This window comes from Colletotrichum tamarilloi, assembly GCF_030869305.1.
Source record: "Colletotrichum tamarilloi strain Tom-12 chromosome Unknown Scaffold_13.1, whole genome shotgun sequence".
In the NCBI taxonomy this organism is placed as follows: Eukaryota; Fungi; Ascomycota; class Sordariomycetes; order Glomerellales; family Glomerellaceae; genus Colletotrichum; species Colletotrichum tamarilloi.
The window spans coordinates 206,735-225,815 of record NW_026849396.1 but is presented as its reverse complement, the minus strand read 5'-3'; the positions used below and the strand labels follow the sequence as shown (position 1 = coordinate 225,815).

Genomic DNA, 19,081 nt, shown 5'->3' with positions numbered 1-19,081 from the left:
GCCGTCCTTGCCAGCTTCTCTCTACGTCTGTCTACCTTAGTGCCTACACTACAGCAGACTCTCCCTCCTTCATCCACCTCCCCACACCCTCCCAGTTCTAACGATCAACGGCCAACGGTCAACGGTCCATCGTCGATTCGTCCCTTCTTCCCAGCGAGCCACCCGTACCTGATGATCAGATGTCGACCTAGCAACGCGGGGTTGAGACATTCTAGAAAGAAGGGTTGTCATCCGGAGTCCGCGCCCACGAGACCTCTTCCTCGCCCTCCATCACTTGGTCTCTTGGACCTGGTCTCTTGGACCAATACATCCTCAATGCCTCCCCCTCACGACCAGTCGACGTTGCAGCCATCAGCTACGACATATCGGACACTACCACACATCTCGTTCAACTATCACTGCGCCATCTCTCGAACCGACATTTGACCTTCTTTCTTCCCAAGATTGCCGTTCATGCCGTGCCGCTTCCACCGACCTTGCCTTTTGGTCGATTCCCGTTTTCCGTGCAGAACAAGAGCCGAAATCTGCGCTCCGTCACCCCTGACCCCTGCCCCATCGATCTTCGCCGCTGGACCGAGTTTGGGATTTCCGACCGCCTGGTGCTCTTCGCTTGCGAGTTTCCTAATTTCAGCAGTGCCCTGGACTCGATCTAGTGGACGTGGCAGACCCCAGGCAGAGACCTCTTGGGGTATCACAAGGTCCGTCTTGTACCACCACTCCGATGGTACACACCCATTTGCGATGCTGCATATGCACTTATTCAAGGAAATAGACATCTGTGGCCTGCCAGTGAACCACGCGCGCAATGCAACGCCCGGCCACAACCTGACAGACTGACAGCTCTCCCCGCGTCGGAGCCGAGCCCGGACGAGCAGTATTTTTCCCTTTTACAGTTTGCTGACCGCTCACAGCTCGCCAGAAATTCCCACCAAGCGCCCACCCTGCACGTAACAAGGGAGATCTTCACATCCATTTTGCATGCCACCTTGGATCGGCCATGTCGACATTTACGGTCATCATCGCCGTCTTGTCGACCCTTTGGGCCTCCAGCGTGGGTCTTCTTCACGGCTTAATCTTGTCATACCCACCGCTCCTCTCAACGCCCTCGCTGGAAAGCCCGACTCTGAACTGTCACTGTTCCCCGGGGACTTGCGAATGCCGTCGCTTAACTCCAAGTCCCAGGTTCCCACCTACCAACTCCCGCCCGAAGCGAGGCGGTTTCGGCCGCTAATCCGGTTCGACACCGAATCGATCCTTTGTACCAAAAGACTACAGCACAGAATCTCGAAAAGGGTGGTATTTCCCCCGCCTTGCACTGACTTATCGCTGGCGCTGTCGTATCAAACCATACTTTGTCTACGCGACATGTCGATCGACCACTCTAACGCTCATATCTGACAAGCATAGGCCCGAACAATCCAGCACAGCTGCCCAAAGGGAGCATCCCACAACCTTGATACGTTGCAATATCTGCCTTTTTCTAATGCTCTTGGACCCTTCTGGTAGCTATCAGGGCATCATGAGCTGTCAGGTATGGCTGCATATCCCTGCGGTCAGTAGAGTCCACGGAGCTGCCAAGCGGATCGTCTGTTGTCACTTGCCTTCTATACCACGCGGACTGTAAGGGCCCGTGATTGGAGTGTATAGTCATAATGACAAGTGAGAGCTACCGGTCCGCCAGTATCCTAGATGTTCCGTGCGTAGTATATAAGTGAATGGCGGTGCTCGCGATGTCGCAGTTTCTGTAGCTCCTGTTCGTCCGCTCGTGTTGACGTAGCTCTCTCTCTCTCTCGTGACCTGTATCATTGGTTCGAGTCTAGCCTATAAGAGCCTTGCGGTAACGAGACCATTCGACCGCCGCCATGGCAAACACATTCTCTGTCAAGTCCCTGGTCGTAGCCCTCCTCGCTAGTCACATCTCATCCTGCGACGCCGCCGTGATATCAGTAAGATCCGATGTGCCTGCCGGATATGTCGCCGCGCCCTACTACCCGGCGCCGTACGGCGGCTGGGCCTCGGACTGGGCAGACAGTTATAAGAGGGCGAAAGCTGTGGTTGATAAGATGACGTTGGCTGAAAAGACCAACATCACGTCCGGAACCGGCATCTTCATGGGTGAGTCTTGGTGGAGTGATGTCGTGGAATTCGTAACTGACATGCACAGGGTGCGTTTATCATCACAACATGTATAACTCCTGCTAACCATAACCAAGCCGCTGCGTTGGAAACTCCGGCAGCGCTTTGCGCGTCGGTTTCCCCCAGCTATGCCTCGCGGACTCGGCAACCGGTCTCCGTCAAGCCGACAACGTGACGGTGTTCCCGTCCGGCATCACGACCGGTGCCACCTTTGACAAGGACCTGATGTACGCTCGCGGTGTTGCCATTGGCAAGGAATTCCGAGGCAAAGGCGCCAACGTTTACCTAGGACCAGCCGTGGGTCCCATAGGGTATGTTCTGCCCCTGATGATGTCGTCCAGAACAAGCTAACCATAACGCCAATCGAAAGCCCCGTGGTGGCCGAAATTGGGAGGGCTTCGGGGCCGATCCTGCGCTGCAGGGCAAGGCTGCTGCTCTGACGATCAAGGGCGTCCAGGAGCAGGGCGTCATCGCCACGATCAAGCACCTCATCGGCAACGAGCAGGAGATGTATCGCATGTATAACCCTCTACAGCAGGGTTATAGCTCCAACATTGGTTGGTTACCGACAGAGGGAGAAACAGTGCTTGGTCTCTTGACTAACAACGACAGATGACCGAACACTCCATGAACTCTACCTGTGGCCCTTTGCAGATGGCGTACACGCAGGTGTAGGATCCGTGATGACGGCCTACAATGCGGCAAGTATTCCGTACACATCATTAAAACTTGAACTAACGGAATCCAGGTCAACGGCTCGGCATGCAGCCAGAACAGCTATCTCATCAATGGCATTCTGAAAGACGAGCTCGGCTTCCAAGGCTTCGTCATGAGCGACTGGCTTTCCCACATGTCCGGCGTAGGCAGCGCCCTCGCGGGCCTGGACTTCAACGCCCCCGGCGACCAGCAAGTTCCCCTGACGGGCTACAGCTACTGGATGTACGATCTCACCAGGGCGGTGCTGAACGGATCCGTCCCCGTGGATCGCATCAACGACATGGCCACCAGAGTACTGGCGAGCTGGTACCAGATGGGCCAGGACTCGGGCTTCCCCGCGCTCAACTTCGCCACGGGTACCCGCAACAGGGTGGGAGATCTCTACCCGGGAGCCATCCCCTTCTCCCCCAGCGGCGTCATCAACGAGATGGTCCAGGTGCAGGCGGACCACTACCTCGTCGCCAGGCAGGTCGCGCAGGAGGCCATCACCCTGCTCAAGAACAACGGCAGCCTTCTGCCTATTGCCACGTCGGCTTCGATCAAGGTCTTTGGCACCGATGCCATCACGAACCCAGACGGCCCCAACGCTTGTGCCGATCGATCCTGCAACAAGGGCCTGCTCGGCATCGGCTGGGGCTCGGGGACGGTTGACTACGTCTACCTCGACGATCCCATCACCGCGTTCAAGAAGAGAGCCAGCAACGTGACGTTCTATAACACCGACTCCTTTCCTTCCGTGCCGGCTCCAACAGCAGACGATGTTGCTTTCGTTTTCATCACCTCGGACTCTGGGGAGAATCAGTATGTCGTAGAGGGTAACAACGGCGACCGCAGCTCGTCTGGTCTCGACGCCTGGCACAACGGCAACAAGTTGGTCCAGGACGCTGCCGCAAAGTATTCAAACGTCGTGGTCGTCATACACTCTGTCGGACCAATCGTCGTCGACTCATGGATCGATCTTCCCAGCGTCAAGTCCGTCCTGGTTGCCCACCTCCCCGGCCAGGAGGCAGGTGAGTCCCTCGCCAACATCGTCTTTGGCGCGGCCTCCCCCTCAGGCCACCTCCCCTACAGCATGACCAAGAAGGAATCCGACCTCCCAGACTCCGTGACCCAGCTCGTCGGCGGCTCCCTCGGCCAGCCCCAGGACACCTATTCCGAGGGCCTGTACATCGACTACCGCTACCTCAACAAGAACGGTATCAAGCCGCGCTTCGCCTTTGGTCACGGGCTGAGCTATACCGCCTTCTCCTATACCGGCGCGACCATCAGCTCCGCGACGGCGCTCACCGCGTCCCCGCCGACCCGCCCCGCGAAGCAAGGGATCCTAACGTACACCGCGCCAATCCCCGACTGGACCGAGGGCGTCGCGCCGTCCGGCTTCAACAAGATCTTCCGGTATATCTACTCCTGGTGCACCGAGTCCGAGGCCAAGGACGCCGTCGCCGCCTCCAAGACGGAGACGTATCCCTACCCGGAGGGGTACAGCACCGTGCAGAAACCGGGCCCTCCAGCCGGCGGCGCGCAGGGCGGCAACCCCGCTCTCTTTGACGTTGTCTTTTCCGTGTCGGTGAAAGTGACCAACACGGGCAGTAAGTACTCGGGTAAAGCGTCAGCGCAGGCGTACGTGCAGTTCCCCGGCGGCGGGCCCGAGACGCCGGTGATCCAGCTGCGCGACTTTGTCAAGACGAAGAGCCTGGCGCCGGGGGAGAGTGCTACCGTGACGCTGCAGCTGACGAGGCGGGATTTGAGCGTGTGGGATGTGGTCAGCCAGAACTGGGTTGTGCCGAATCCTACCGGGCGGTATAAGATCTGGATCGGGGAGGCGAGTGACAAGTTGTTCTTGGCTTGTTATACGGATACCAAGACGTGTGAGGCTGGACTGGCTAGCCCTGTTTGATTTGTTCTTTTGTGCAGTTGATCTTCTGAACTCTCCTTCAAACTCTTGCGGTAGGGTTGGTTGATTGTTGTCAGCCGATAGTGGCCAGAACGTTAGGATCGAGTTTCCCGTAGAAAGAGCGGCGTCAATGGGAACTGTCGTCAAATAGTCAAACTTTCGGATTTGATCTCAGCAGTTCCAATTTAATAATACAAGGGTGGTATCTCTCAAGACTACAATCACAAAAGCAGCTCCCAAACCTGCGCCTGATCCAACACAAGTCATCAACCCCAACTCTTAACCCAGCATCATAACCATACCATTCTTGATAGCGTCAATCTCCTTCTTCCCAAGCGGATCCTTCTTGTTAAAAGCATGCTGCTTCCGCTTCGCAGGCGTCCACGACGTGATATCCAAATCATCCCCGCCAATCTTCCTCCCCTTCTTATACGACGCCAGCGCATCCGCCCACCCCCAGGGGTCCTCGCCGTGTTCCTCGGCCGTAGGCAGCTCCTCCTCCTCGTTATCGAGACCCTCAATGAGAGCCTTCAGCCCCGGGACGCCCTTGAGCGTGATGCCGTGCTTCTTGGCGTACGCTGCAACGTAGCTGTCGAATTTCTCCGCCGTAAAGGGGAAAGGACGCTTCTTGGACTTTTTGTGGACTGTCTCGTCTTGCAAGAGGTCGAAGCCGCGTAAGGCGGAGGCGACTTTGAGCATGCCGGCCATGACGCAGCCCAGGTCTTTTACTTCCGAGTCCGCGGTCAGGACGCCCTCGCGCTCGAGGCGGGCGAGGGTTGTGAGGAAGAGGTTGCCGATGAGTTTTGCTGTTTCGTCGACGAAGTCGCCGTCGTCGGCCCTGGATTTCATCGTATCAGTACCACGTGCTAGCAAGGAGGAATGAAGGAAGTACAACGTGACTCTTGAACTTACATGGCAAAGTCACCACCATTCAGGTACCAAACAAACGGGCACAGCGCCTCGCAGATAACCCACTGCTCCCGCCAGTTCCCTTTCGCCTCCTCGTAGTCGAGGACGAGGTTCTGCAGCACCTGCAGCACGCCGTAGGCTATGTGGTCGTTGTACGTGTACATGCGGAAGCTGTCCGGGTCGCGGACCTGGCAATGAATCTGCTGGCTCATGAGCTTGCGGAAGCCGGCGTGTGTGATCACGTAGGGCGCGTCCGGGTGCTCGGCCGCCGGCTTGTCGCAGACGCACGTCTTGCCGCCGTCGCATTTCTGGTTGGGCTTCTTCTTCTCGAGCTCGACGTAGGCGAGGTGCTGCTGCTCGTCTTTGTCTTTGCCTTGTGCGGTGGCCTTCTTCTTGTCGGCTACTTTGGACTTGGCCTTGCCCTTGCCCTTGGCTTGAGGCTCTTCCCTCTCCTCTTCTTCTTCGTCCTCCTCTTCGTCCTCGTCATCCTCGTCGTCTTCCTCGTCATCACCATGCCTGGTGCCAAAGGGACACCGGACTACGTACTCAAAGGCATAGGCAACCTCCTCGCAAGCCTTTTTGTAGTCCTCATCGGCGTTACGCGACGCCGAGACCGCCGACCAGCGAGTATTCTTGGCTGGCCAGCGATTCTTACCGCGGTCGTCATCAGCAGGGGTAGCTGCGGGTGTACGTGAAGAGGCCTCGGCCTCGGGAGCCGTCGTCTTGGCCTTCTTACTGGCACCGGACGCCGCTCCGGTTGAGCGTCTTTTAGGAGGCATTATGGGGTTGTCTTGGGGCACGGATGAATGTGTAAGTGAGTCTCACAGGGAATAGCTATTTCACTAGGTGGGAAACAAGAAACAAGAGAGCTTCAACTATGGCACTATGAACGGGGAGCCGTTTTCTTTTTGAGAACCGTAGGACTTCCATGTGAGGTAGAGCCACTGATGGATGGTACCATCGAAAGTTAAAAAGTTGCAGAGCTATGAGTTCTTTGCGTTTCCATCTGACGACGCGCGCAGAACGCGTTTGAGCTTGCCCAATTATGACGAATGTTGATCTGGGCCGTGGAACCCTCCATCCCTGGACGCGTCGAATCATGTGACACCCGGACAGATCGAGATACCGTTTCTTTTCTTTTTGTACTGTCTATGCTGTCCGGAGTACAGCTGAGGTCCAGGAAGATCAAAAGGTCTTCCATATCTGATAAGCAGGTCTGAGAAGCATCATAACATTGCCAGCTGTGCGGGAAAAAGTCCGGCTTGCTTCGGGATTACGATAGGGGCTGCCGATGATCAAGGCTGCTGGCCGCTTCTTCCCTTTAAGCCCTGCAGGGGTACAGTTGGAAAGGATGCGGGCACGACATAACGGCTTTGAACAGATGCTAGCAATTTCAAGAGAATGATATATGTCATGGAACTTGCCAGGGCCTATTCGAGGATGACCGAACAGAATGTCTTGCTACGTTGATGGCTTCTCAGTGCTTGATACTCGTCCGCCGTGGCCAAGAGACTGCGACTAAGGGCGCCTCATGGCCAGGAACATGACCTCTTCACTCTCGGCACAGAGAAGCACTGTCTCGACCCGAACCTTGCAGACAGATGCGTAAAATGACCATTGGGTGCAGCGGCCTGCGCAATGCCGAAAATGTCAACGGCTAGCGAGCAGCCTCACGAGCCCTGCTAGCTGTTTCCGCAGAATTCAACGAATTCCCTGAAACCCACTGGTTGAGTTGTTATACATTGGCTTCATATTGATACATATTGAACACTACCTCTCGCGGAGGCTCTAATGTTGGAGTCTTGCTTCAATCCGGCTTAGGCCATGCCCAACCTTGGCCACACCATCCCTGAGAACTCTGTCTGGGACAATCGTGCCCTTCTCTCCTCATCTGCAGCAATGTCGTCCGGTCCTTTCCACGGTTCTCCGTAGCTCTATCCTCCCACGTTACATTCAAACGCCGAGCTTCGTGCGGCCCTTCTGGCGCCTCCGTGCAATGATCTTGCGTCCGTCCTTGGTCTTCATGCGGGAAACGAAGCCGTGTCTGCGCTTCTGGATCAGGCGGGTGTTGCGGTTCATGGTGTTGCGAGGACCGCAGCGGAGCTGCATGGCGCCCAGAGCAGGGTGCTCGGTGATGGCGCTCGTGGGGACCAAGTCGGCAACGGCGCCATCGACGGTCGAGGGAGTGAACGGCGTGGCATTCGGCCGGCGGAAGGCGGATGTGAGAGGTGTGATGGACGGACGCAGCGAGGGGAGGGAGGAGAACGTCCTATGGTGCCGGTTAGTTACTATCTTCACCTCTACTGCTAAGGGGTTGAGGCACACCTTTGTGATGTCGATTGAATGACGACGCGCACCAACTGGGTAGCCGGACGGGCGAGAACAGCTCTCGTCAGGCCTGTGATGGATTGGCGCATCATCTTGGCGGCAATTGTATGGTTGTCGTCGAGCGGCGTGGAGCTCAAAGTGACACTATCGACAGCTTCGAGATTTTGCGGGAAGACTTTCCTGCAATCCAACGGCAGTTCCCGTCGCTCATGCATCAAACGGGGTTCCACCGTTCGGACGGGGCTTTCGTCTGCACGCAAGACATTGCATGAGGCGGGTGTTTCAGCCAATTAAAGTTGGGGTAAGCTGGAGTCCTCGCAGCCAATGATCGACCCTGCCGGCAGCCGCAGGCCCCGAACCGCACCAGCCCGCCCCCACTTGGTCCCATTCGCCGGCTCACTGTGGACAGCTTGCCTGAGCTAACAATACTCCGTACCCAAGCACGAGCTGTCAGACCCAGCTTGCGACAAGGTCCGGAGCCTGCTTCTTTTCATCTCCAATCCCATATATTCCATTCTTGTCCCTCCTTTGCAACCCCTCCGGAATCCGAAGAAAAGCAAAGAGAGGCCAACATGGATTTCCTTCAACGCCTCGCGCGGTTCTTGGACCGACCCCTCTTCCCGTGGAAGCGCCTCATCCTCGGCTTCTCGGTCGGCCAGTTCGTCTTTGAGAGCTTCCTCTCGCTCCGCCAGTACCAGGTCCTCAAAAACACCAAGCCCCCCAAGGTTCTCGAACAGGAAGTCTCCCAGGAAGTTTTCGACAAGTCTCAGGCTTACGGTCGCGCCAAAGCGGAATTCGGTTTCATCAGCGGTCTCTGGGGTCAGATCCAGAACATTGCCTTTATCCAGTTCGACGTCCTCCCCAAGCTCTGGTCATGGTCCGGTCACCTGTTGCTGAAGTTCGCGCCGGCGCGCTTCACCGGCGAGATATCTCAGTCCATCGTCTTCGTCCTCGCCTTCATCATGATCCAGCAGGTCCTCTCGCTGCCTAGCTCCATCTACCAGACCTTTGTGCTGGAGGAGAAGTTTGGCTTCAACAAGCAGACGCCCAAGCTCTTCATCACCGACATGATCAAGTCTCAGCTCCTCGCCTTTGTCCTCGCTCCCCCGATCCTTGCCGGCTTCCTCTCCATTGTCAAGAAGACGGGCAACCAGTTTTTCTTCTACCTCTGGGCCTTCGCCGCTGGTCTCCAAGTCTTCATGATCACAATCTACCCGGTCGCCATCCTGCCTCTATTCAACAAGCTGTCGCCTTTGGAAGAGGGTGAACTGAAGAACGGCGTTGAGAGCCTTGCCAAGAGCCTGAACTTCCCCCTCCACGAACTCTATGTGATTGACGGAAGCAAGCGCAGCGCCCACAGCAACGCCTACTTTTTCGGTCTTCCCTGGAAGAAGCACATTGTCATCTACGACACCCTCATTGAGAAGAGCGAGACGCAGGAGGTTGTTGCCGTTCTGGCTCACGAGCTTGGTCACTGGAGTCTCGGCCACACCACGCGCCTCTTTGGCATCTCTCAGGTATGTCTCTGCAGTCCACCGGCGCAACAGCATTCACTAACAGCGATAGGCCCACTTCCTCTACATCTTCGCCCTCTTCTCCGTCTTCATCAGCAACAACTCCCTGTACGCCGACTTTGGCTTCCTCACGGAGCACCCCATCATCATTGGCTTCATCCTCTTCTCCGATGCGCTCTCCCCCATGGACACCGTCGTCAAGCTGCTCATGAACATCCTGAGCCGCAAGTACGAGTTCCAGGCCGACGCGTTTGCCCAGAAGCTCGGATACTCTGCTGAGCTGGCTAGATCACTCCTCAAGCTCCAGATCCAGAACCTCAGCTCCATGGACGCCGACTGGATGTACGCGACCTACCACTTCTCCCACCCGCACCTGTCGGAGCGCCTCAATGCGCTCAACTGGAAGTCTACGGGCAAGGTCACATCGGAGGAGCCCACCGTGGGCAAGACCTCTGGAAGAGACGAGGTGTAAAGGGGAAGTTAGCTGAATAGAGTGCTTGCGTCTTTCAAGAGCATTTTCGGGGTTCACACTCCGCAGACATATTTGTATTACTACTAGGTCACCCAACGAACCGGCAGGTGACTCGTCGGGTCAAGAAAGCGAATGGAATAAATCGTTTTACGCAGTGAAAGCAAACTACAAGTTTCCGTCCCACCAGCTCATCGCCTCGGAGCTCTCATGTTGGCCAGCACGCGTGCCAATAGCTCCTCTCTCGTGTCGTTGTCCTGCGGAAACAGGTTTCGCTATGTTACATGTAAGTACACAATGACGGAGACGGAGAAGAGAGCTGTAAATACCGCCGCAAGCCACCTCCTCATCTCCTCTCTGGTCCAGTCCTCGGGGTTGCCTGTGGGATCCGGCCCCGCGGGGAACATGTCGCCGCCGTAGATGGCCCATACGGCTACGGCTGTGACCAAGCCGCCGAATGCTAGTGCATGGTCAGCACTTAGGTCTTTGTGCGCGATTATATGTTGCTTTACCGAGTACGGCATTCTAAGAAAGTATTAGCAGAGCAACTAGATGCAATCATTGTGATAAGGTACGGACCCTGGATCTCATGGCATTGTCGAGTGGTGTAGGCATCGTGTGTAGATGTGGCGGTGCAGTGACAGTATGTCTTGTGCAACTAATGGCCAGAACCTCAGGTTTTCAACGCGGCGAATAGGAGCAGAAAGAGCACCGATTATAAGGTATGCGAAAAGCTCAGAGGACACCTTTGGTAACGTGTTATGCGACGTGTTCGTTTATAGACTGGTTTGAGTTGAAGCGTCGTCAACCCATGCGCAAGGAAAGGTACAGGCCGAGGGTCTGGTCCAGCGCCACGTCTACCCCGAGAGCTTTCGGGGCGTGTGACGCGTGCCACAGTGACGTCCCATCTGTAATGGTGTGGTGCTGCTGCCTGTGGCTGTGGAGGAACCTGGAAATCCGTGGGACCCGACGGGACCCGACTCCGCTCCTCGGTGTGGTCGGTGACAGACCCCCCGGACAGGCGACCTGTTCCAGCCCGCCCCGATAAGATAAGGTCGAACCTCGCAAGATGCATCGAGTCCCTCTCTCCCCGGCCGAGTACTCGAGCTGGTCCGTGCATTTCGCTGCCACAGGGGTCCATCCCACAAAATCAATTTTCCATCCAAAAAAGCCCACGAAAGTCTCACGACAGCAACCACTCAATCCGACCAGACAAGACCCCCTTCGTTGTCGCCAATCCCCCCCGAAAAATACCGCCAAGATGCCTCGCGAAATCGGTGATATCAAGCAGGTACGTTGCAGCGCGGTTGAATTATTGTTCTTGTATATATTACCGGGAGAAAATTGACTAACAATTGCTGCTTCTGTAGTTCATTGAGATTGCCCGGAGAAAGGACGCTTCCTGTATGCCATGACCTGATTCCCTTCCTCCCACTATCACACACCCGACGCTCGAACGACTATTTCGACGAGAAGAGAAACTTCGAATCTCGGACAAGAGAAAGATCCAGAAAAGGAACAGCATTTTCTAACGTGTACTTCAATCGTAGCCGCTCGCATCAAGAAGAGCACCAAGAACTCCCAGATCAAGTTCAAGGTCCGCTGCCAGCGCCACCTCTACACCCTCGTCCTCAAGGACTCCGACAAGGCCGAGAAGCTCAAGCAGTCCCTCCCCCCTCGTACGTTTTGAACCCTCTTTCTAGATCATCCCTCGGCGCAGTTCTACCCCTCGAATTTCCCTTTCGGAAACAAAGCCTCGTACGCGGTTGAGGAACACGGAAAGGAGAAAATGCAGACGGGGGACAATCACGAATCGATTAAACTGTCGCTAACCACCATTTCCCTGCAGAGCTCCAGATCAAGGACGTCCCCAAGAAGAACCCCAAGGGCAAGTCCTCCGCATAAGGCATTCCCGTAAAAAACGTCTCGAAACAAAAATCGTCAAAAGGAAAACTTTGAGCTTCGATGGGGATATAAAAGCATGAGTACGGATAGCCTGTCATGAGGTCAATGGAATGAATTTTTGACTCGTTCCCCCACCTGGGTTCTGTGTTTTTTCGTGGGGCTATTGGCCGGTCGGTCTAATTGGGGGAAAATGAGGTTTTGAAAAGCGTAGTGTTTTGTTTTCTCTCGGTTCTGTACCTTGAATGGTACGGGAACGGGGAAGGCAACCTGCGTCACCACATAACATGGCGTCGAGGAATATCACCTAGGCAATTTGCGAGATGAGATGGAGACTGTGCCAACGTTTGTTGCTAGTCAGACATTTCCCGCCAACGAAGAAACCATTGAACACAAAAGACTGCCACCGCCCGTGCCCCTCTTCTCTAACGGTCCTCTTGCAAACCGGACAGTGCCAGCAACACTCTTGGAGGCCGTCTACCATCTAAACGCCAAAGGCTCCGTGTCTCTGGTCTATCGACGTCCGTACCGTCATAGCCCCCTCACATGAGCCGCTTGTAGTGCCAAATGTCTGTCCCCGTCACAAACTCCTGAATGCCAGCCCATTCCTTGAACCCCTCGTGCTCCGCGATCGCCTTGTGCTGTTCCACCGTCTCCCAGCCGCAGTACATGACATACTCCTCGAGGTCCTCGGCGGCTTTCTCAATTCGCCAGCCGCCGCGGACGGGAAACGGCTTCGACGACTCCTCGACAACCCACTTGGCCTCGGCGTACTTTTTGACAAACTCCTCCCTCTTCTCCGACTTCACCCCGAACCGCCCGACGCTGAGCACCGGCGCCGTCAGGAGGGATGGCGGCTCGTCTTGCGCCTTCTTTTTGCCCTCTGCCTTGCTCTCTTCCTCGGGTACCGGCGCTTCCGGCTGCTTGCCCTTGGAGTCCATCTCCGCTTCTGCAGCCCCCTCCTTCGTCTCTGACGGTGCTGATGCAGGCGTCGTAAAGATGGGCGCGTCAATGTGAAAGAATAGCACGCTTCGCGGACCCTCGATGTGAATATGTGGCATCAGCTTGGCCATGACGTTCTGGTTTTCGGGTGACGCGATCCACTCCCCATGCGCCTGCGGCGAATCCCACTGCGCCGCCAGGAGTATTACGGTCGGGTCCTCGACCTGCTGGAGAATGGCGGTGCCGCGCTCTATCCGGGTCGGCGGTAGGCCAGGCTTCTGGCGCAGAACCCAGGTGTCCTGGACGGTCTGGCAGTAGTCCATGAGCTCCTTGACCTCCTCGGTGAGGGGCTCCTTGAATTGGAGAAGAGCGAGCTCCGTGACGGCCATCGCTGCGAGCTTGTTCGATTTTGACGGAGAGGGCGAGTTCGCTTTCTTCTGCAGACAGAGATATCAAGTTGAAGACGGCAATTCCGGGGTTCGCGGGGTCAGCGGGAAGCTCTTCGCGCGGGGTTCGGTGCGGGCCGGGGGATAGTACAAAGGTACTTTGGAGCTTTGGGTATAAAGATACAAGGGATAGCCCCTCTCTGCTCGAGATGATGTCTCGGGAAGAATCTCAGGCCTTGCCAAAGTCTTTGTGTTTTCGACTCGCTCAAGTCAACATCGGAGCATCCGAGGAGATAATGGAGTATGAAGTCCACTTGGCGGGACAGTGAGGCTGCAGGATGATACCGATGCGGGACGAGTGACGCTGACGCCCGGCGAGGAGCGGCACAGACACGACGGTCCTAGGTTAGTGTAGGAGCCGGTAGCTTAGTGATAGGCTCAATTGTGTGACAGCCTAAAGCTGATATGCATTGTTCTTCCGTCTGAAGAGGCCAAGCAAGCTTGAACTTCCCCTCAATGCTTTGGCTCTGCTGGACGTTTACCCCGCCGTTGCAGTATTTCCCCGTGGATTATACTTTTGCCCGTTGTGTCCCAAGTCTTTGATAGCTCTAAGCAAGGTTGCAAGCCGTTACTTGAGCTAAATTGTAATACGAAAAAGTCGGCTCCCCTGGCACGTTGATGTGGCACTGGCTAAGCCGGCATCTCGTGGCTAATTCGGAACGTCCACCTAGATCTAAGTGCATTGAAGTTCTCGTTTCTGTGCCATCTCTGAGATCTAACGATCGCAGAATAGAGGCTGTCTATGGGCCTAAGGGTGATATGCTTGACGATGCTCCATGCCAAATCATTTGAAGCGGCGTGTTTCCTCAGTAGATGCTATCGGAAACGCAACATGTAGCCGTGATTATTGAGATTGCGCGCCTGGACCATTAGCAAGACGAGAACATCATCGGCCTCTGTTCCTGCCAAGCGTTTGCTTGTCTCAACCTATCGTGCTGGGCGATCAACAAGTCTCCTCAGGCGAGGAGACAGACCCGCAAATGCACTGCGCAGCCTGCGCCTCGGTGGTCAAGCTGAGAGCTCCCCGGCACGCCCGGCGAGGGATCTAACGGCAAGGTATCGATAAGCCAACCTTCGTGTTCGCGGCATCCACTGGCTGCCGGTAAGCGTCCATGTCTGGCGGAAAACGGTGCTCCAGGCACGGCCGCCGCTGCATTTCCCAACGAGCCTCACGAGAGCTGGCATTGAGACAGTTGCCTGAGCCTTTTCGTTATGATGCGGCGATGCAGCCCGTTTCTCAATCCAAGACACGGAGCTGCCAAACGGTGAAGGTGTCACAAATTGGAGAGACAGGAGGGCTTTGGTTGACGGGTTGTCGTAGCCCTTGGCGCCTGTTCTCCCTTTCCCCCGATACTGGAACTGCTGTGATACCTCACCGCCTCGAGTCTTGGTTCTTTCTCTGTGTCATCCACGATGCAATCTCTTTGTTATTGGCTGGTCGTGGCTGGGTCAACGCATGTCGAGTCCGTGATCGGTGGTGTTGGTCGCATCGGACTGCCCATGTTGGCCGGAGGCTCTTGGCCGGGGTGAACTGCCTATGCGGACGCCCTTTGAGCAGATCGGTGCTACCACAGCCCCTACCACGAACGAGTAGAGGCATCAGACGAAACGACGCTCGATCGCCATGATGGCGACATGATTGGCGATTTAGGGGTCGTCGTCGAATGGTCTGGCACTTCTGGGCTATTCTGCCGTCGTAATGTCCCAGCCACGCCGCAACTCAAAGCTTCTCGGCGGTGGCTTGGAGACGCCCATAGCTGTCGTCTGCAAGCCTGATTTGCGTGTGGTGCTGTTGGCGACTGCTGGTGTTGAACCGCAAGGCTTGTTGCTTCGGCATCGCTTTTGATGGAAGACATAGTTGATACTCCGTACTCCATACATTTATGGGCAATAGAGGTACCATGCAGCCGGTCAGCATCGAATCGAAGCCTTGAAAGGAAGTTCGATTCAGCTGCGGTTTAGAACCAGTGAGGTAGCAGCTCAAGAGCTCCGAGCTGTCAGCTTCGCATGCGAAACGACAGTCTCGAGCAGCCGGGCGTTGGATGTGGCGCTGTCAAAGGCTGCTGTTCCCAACTTGGTGTGTTCAAGTCGTGTCCCCCACCATCAGGGCTGTGCAGGAGACAGAATGTATCCTGGTGGTAAGAAGTGCCCATGGAAGGGAGCTTGAGGTGTCATCGACGAAGTACCACAAGTACCACAAGTACCACAGGTGACAGAGCTAGTGCAAGGTGAGAAGCAGGTCGCCATTGATGGCCGCCCTCCTTCCAGCGTTCCACGGATTCCACCTGCAGCAACCCCTGTCAAGGCAATCGGGTGCTTGCCGGGAAACTGCCCACCAGGCCGGGAACATGTTCAGTCATCAGGGGATAGACGAGAGAGTGAGCCAATGGAGGAGCACCGCCGTCATGTTGGCACGGCGAGGTGCTGCGAGAAAGCAAGGTACCAAGTATAGGCCATTCGATGGCATATTCCCTGACTGTGTTGTGTTGGACCCCAGGTAACATTATTGATGACAAGTAAGCGTAATGACTGCCAGGCATCATCGTCAGAAACCTAACCATCACGCACTCCAGCAGCATAGCCCTTACCTTACCATGTGAGACTAGCAGCCTACCAAGTACATACGTTTCGAGGACATCATTGTGCTTCTCCCGGAGCTGCGTTTCGTCCCAAGTCCCAACAAGACCTGCATGGCGCATTTGGCCCAATGAGCCACCAGGTGCCTACCTACGGTAGACATGGGCGTGGGCTTCCATTAGTTCCATCGAATCGACTCGTGGAGCTTCCAAAAGATTTTCTTGTGGCTGGACAACCAACCGCCACGGGATCTGGAAACATTCCACCCCCGGACTGGGACCCCCGTTCTCCCGCATGGCATCCAAATCAAGTCTCAATTGCGATACCGTCTTTTCTCTGTCCATTCTTCCCACGCATGAGGGAGACCGTGAACCCTAGAGCGGGTGCCCAGGCATTCTAACGGAGCACGTCTGAATCAACCACACCCCAAGTCTCCGTCTGTCATGATACAGTTTTCTCGCCCAGTAGTTACCGTCCATCACCAAGAAAGTATCCCATAGGCACGCTACCTTGCCTGCCCTTACAGACCACCTTACAGGCTTACCCCTTTGGTGACCGTCTTTCCCCATGTTTCCTGTCTAATACCTAATGACGGACCCAGCTTCTTCGCTCCGTGACCCGTCGAGTCTCCTTGTCCATGTCGAGCTCCAGCAGCTGCGCAACCACGTTGTCCAATTTGCGGCTTGCCCATCCACCACCCCCCGGAACCTGGGAAAGCTAAATTGCCTAACTGAATCCAGCGTCCCATTCTCTCGTCCTCTAATAAAAGTCCTTGGATTACTGTATTACCAACGAGCTAGGCCACTCCTTCTCAACTTCTCCTGGAGTTCTGCATCCATCCTCCCGTCTCTTCTCTCACTACTCACGCGCGCCGCTCATCGTCACCCGATTCCGCTTCCGCCTCTCTTCTCTCACACTCTCTTCCTACAACTTTTTTTCTGCTTCACCACCCTCTCTCACTCGCTCTGCCTCTCGCTCTCCACCACTTGCGCCGGCACCCACCTACCTCGTCAAGCCTTCTATCACGACCCATCTTGCAGCTGTCGTCTCGTTCGCTCCGCTACCACTACTACCCACCAATTGACCCCTCACAGCACCACCCATTCGGCACCCCCTAGACGACCCTGACAGTTGGGCTACCTATGCGCTGCCTCTAGTACGCCTCTCGAACAAACACACGATACCGACAACCTCCTTTTGCCCCTTCGCATACCTTGGCTTCTACCTCCTTGCACCACCGAGCAACGCGTCACATGGCTGTCTTTGCTCCAGAAACGCGAAACGGGGCTGACAGCATTGCCATCAATGGCATACCACCCGCCGCCTATGTAAATGGCAACGGCAACCTGGCGCATCGCCTCAAAATGGAACGCAAACAGTCCTCGCCCATGATGCCGGCCTTCATGGTCTCGGCACCAGGAAAAGTCATCGTTTTTGGAGAGCACGCCGTCGTTCACGGCAAGGTACGTTTGCGCCCCAAACCCCCTTTTTCCCCTCCATCAATTTGGCCCATAATCTGACTGACCCACGTTGAACCAACAGGCCGCAATCGCCGCTGCCATCTCTTTGCGATCATACCTCCTCGTCACCTCCCTCTCCAAGTCGAGGAGAACAGTCTCGCTCCGTTTCCCAGATATTGACCTGCAACACACATGGAATATCGACGACCTGCCGTGGGCTACCTTCCAGCACCCTTCAAAGAAGAAGTCCTACTACGACCTTGTGACGGAGCTTGACCCGGACCTGGTTGCAGCCATCCAACCAAACCTTGCAGAAATATCACCGCACAAGTCTGACCAAGTACGAAAAGTGCACCAAAACTCGGCCTCGGCCTTCCTGTACATCTTCCTATCGCTTGGCCACCAGTCTTTCACAGGATGCCTCTACACTCTTCGGTCAACGATTCCTATTGGCGCTGGTCTGGGCAGCAGTGCGTCGATCGCCGTCTGCCTGGCAGCGGCTCTTCTCTTGCAGCTGCGCACACTGTCAGGCCCACATCCGGATCAGCCCCCTGACGAGGCTAGGTTGCAAGTGGAGAGAATCAACCGGTGGGCGTTTGTCTGCGAGATGTGCATACACGGCAACCCTTCAGGCGTCGACAACACCGTTTCAACCCAAGGCAAGGCTGTGGTCTTCCAGCGGACGAATTACAGCAAACCCCCGGCCGTGCGACCTCTCTGGGACTTCCCCGAGCTCCCCCTTCTCCTCGTCGACACGAGGCAGGCCAAGTCGACGGCATTCGAAGTGGCCAAGGTCGGCAAGCTCAAGAAGACACATCCGGAGCTGGTTGGCAGTATCCTGGACGCCATTGACAAGGTCACGGTTGCGGCAGACACTCTGATTGGAAATGAAACATTTGACAACGAGGAGGAAGAAAGTCTACGGAAGGTGGGAGAGCTGATGACGATCAATCACGGATTGCTCGTCTCTTTGGGGGTGTCCCACCCGCGTCTGGAGCGGATAAGAGAGCTGGTGGATCACGAAGGCATTGGATGGACGAAGCTGACTGGCGCTGGCGGCGGCGGTTGCTCCATCACTTTGCTGAAGCCCGATGTGCCCAAGGACAAGCTTAACAGGCTGGAATCTCAACTGGAAGACGAAGGCTACGAAAAATTCGAAACAACCCTTGGCGGTGACGGCGTTGGCGTGCTCTGGCCGGCAGTACTCAAGAACGGAATGGACGAAGACAATGAAGGAGGCATGGAAATCGACCAAGAGAGTTTTCTGAATGCCGACGGCAACGAGGGTGTCGAGAAGCTGGTGGGCGTTCACGGGGGCGTAGGCGAGCGAGAAGGCTGGAAGTTCTGGCGCGTCGAGAGCCATTGATGAGGTTGCGACAAACTTCAATCTGCTTCTAAACTAACCTTTTTCTAACCGGCCTTGCCATGGTGCAAGGCAGACAAGATTTACTGGCTACATTGGGTTATTTGCCATACGACATGATAATATGAGGAGGAGAAGGGAACAGCTTTGGGTGCGGCTTCATGTATCTATTTTTAATCGGCGCTGAGAGCTTAGAAGTCCACCTTGCGGTGCTAAAATTAATGCTTTGTTGATTGACACTGTCGTCTGAGGGATGCATCCTCAATTGCCAGTGTCTTGGATTTGGCGGTACCTTTTCCAACTGAAGCATGTCTTGGGAGAAATCCGGTGTCGAAAAATCCAGGGGGCATCTTCCCGTGGTGGGGTATCGGCCGTTGGAGAGCATTTTCCACAGCCCAAAGACAGACAGTCTGATCTCGGCTGG

The 19,081-nt window shown here is 55.7% G+C and overlaps 11 protein-coding genes across 11 annotated transcripts; 7 read left to right on the top strand and 4 right to left on the bottom strand.

Moving 5' to 3' along the window:
- Window positions 1-290: 290 nt before the first annotated feature.
- Window positions 291-653, top strand: CTAM01_05182 (uncharacterized protein; the record flags this gene model as incomplete). Its single annotated transcript, XM_060521212.1, has 1 exon — window positions 291-653. A coding segment is annotated over one exon (363 nt), but the record flags the coding sequence as incomplete, so codon positions are not given.
- Window positions 654-997: 344 nt separating this feature from the next.
- CTAM01_05181 (uncharacterized protein) lies at window positions 998-1,231 on the top strand (the record flags this gene model as incomplete). The annotated part of the gene is made up of 1 exon (XM_060521211.1): window positions 998-1,231. One exon carries the CDS (start codon window positions 998-1,000, stop codon window positions 1,229-1,231), a length of 234 nt encoding a protein of 77 aa, XP_060384017.1.
- Window positions 1,232-1,862: 631 nt separating this feature from the next.
- CTAM01_05180 (glycosyl hydrolase family 3 N terminal domain-containing protein) lies at window positions 1,863-4,750 on the top strand (the record flags this gene model as incomplete). Its single annotated transcript, XM_060521210.1, has 5 exons — window positions 1,863-2,165; window positions 2,263-2,433; window positions 2,507-2,693; window positions 2,749-2,807; window positions 2,885-4,750. The coding sequence occupies 5 exons, from the start codon at window positions 1,863-1,865 to the stop codon at window positions 4,748-4,750; spliced, it is 2,586 nt and encodes an 861-aa protein (XP_060384016.1).
- Window positions 4,751-5,026: 276 nt separating this feature from the next.
- Window positions 5,027-6,435, bottom strand: CTAM01_05179 (uncharacterized protein; the record flags this gene model as incomplete). The annotated part of the gene is made up of 2 exons (XM_060521209.1): window positions 5,027-5,585; window positions 5,660-6,435. 2 exons carry the CDS (start codon window positions 6,433-6,435, stop codon window positions 5,027-5,029), a joined length of 1,335 nt encoding a protein of 444 aa, XP_060384015.1.
- A 1,174-nt stretch (window positions 6,436-7,609) lies between these two features.
- On the bottom strand, window positions 7,610-8,076 carry CTAM01_05178 (ribosomal protein L34; the record flags this gene model as incomplete). The annotated part of the gene is made up of 2 exons (XM_060521208.1): window positions 7,610-7,925; window positions 7,982-8,076. The coding sequence occupies 2 exons, from the start codon at window positions 8,074-8,076 to the stop codon at window positions 7,610-7,612; spliced, it is 411 nt and encodes a 136-aa protein (XP_060384014.1).
- Window positions 8,077-8,358: 282 nt separating this feature from the next.
- CTAM01_05177 (peptidase family M48) lies at window positions 8,359-9,970 on the top strand (the record flags this gene model as incomplete). The annotated part of the gene is made up of 2 exons (XM_060521207.1): window positions 8,359-9,501; window positions 9,551-9,970. Coding segments are annotated over 2 exons (1,563 nt in total), but the record flags the coding sequence as incomplete, so codon positions are not given.
- A 188-nt stretch (window positions 9,971-10,158) lies between these two features.
- On the bottom strand, window positions 10,159-10,582 carry CTAM01_05176 (uncharacterized protein; the record flags this gene model as incomplete). Its single annotated transcript, XM_060521206.1, has 4 exons — window positions 10,159-10,242; window positions 10,297-10,427; window positions 10,480-10,492; window positions 10,547-10,582. 4 exons carry the CDS (start codon window positions 10,580-10,582, stop codon window positions 10,159-10,161), a joined length of 264 nt encoding a protein of 87 aa, XP_060384012.1.
- A 454-nt stretch (window positions 10,583-11,036) lies between these two features.
- CTAM01_05175 (60S ribosomal protein L38) lies at window positions 11,037-11,872 on the top strand (the record flags this gene model as incomplete). Its single annotated transcript, XM_060521205.1, has 4 exons — window positions 11,037-11,258; window positions 11,338-11,371; window positions 11,518-11,646; window positions 11,817-11,872. The coding sequence occupies 4 exons, from the start codon at window positions 11,037-11,039 to the stop codon at window positions 11,870-11,872; spliced, it is 441 nt and encodes a 146-aa protein (XP_060384011.1).
- Window positions 11,873-12,411: 539 nt separating this feature from the next.
- On the bottom strand, window positions 12,412-13,200 carry CTAM01_05174 (uncharacterized protein; the record flags this gene model as incomplete). Its single annotated transcript, XM_060521204.1, has 1 exon — window positions 12,412-13,200. The coding sequence occupies one exon, from the start codon at window positions 13,198-13,200 to the stop codon at window positions 12,412-12,414; it is 789 nt and encodes a 262-aa protein (XP_060384010.1).
- A 2,306-nt stretch (window positions 13,201-15,506) lies between these two features.
- CTAM01_05173 (uncharacterized protein) lies at window positions 15,507-15,758 on the top strand (the record flags this gene model as incomplete). Its single annotated transcript, XM_060521203.1, has 1 exon — window positions 15,507-15,758. One exon carries the CDS (start codon window positions 15,507-15,509, stop codon window positions 15,756-15,758), a length of 252 nt encoding a protein of 83 aa, XP_060384009.1.
- Window positions 15,759-17,087: 1,329 nt separating this feature from the next.
- Window positions 17,088-18,660, top strand: CTAM01_05172 (mevalonate kinase; the record flags this gene model as incomplete). The annotated part of the gene is made up of 2 exons (XM_060521202.1): window positions 17,088-17,297; window positions 17,377-18,660. The coding sequence occupies 2 exons, from the start codon at window positions 17,088-17,090 to the stop codon at window positions 18,658-18,660; spliced, it is 1,494 nt and encodes a 497-aa protein (XP_060384008.1).
- Between the last annotated feature and the right edge of the window lie 421 nt (window positions 18,661-19,081).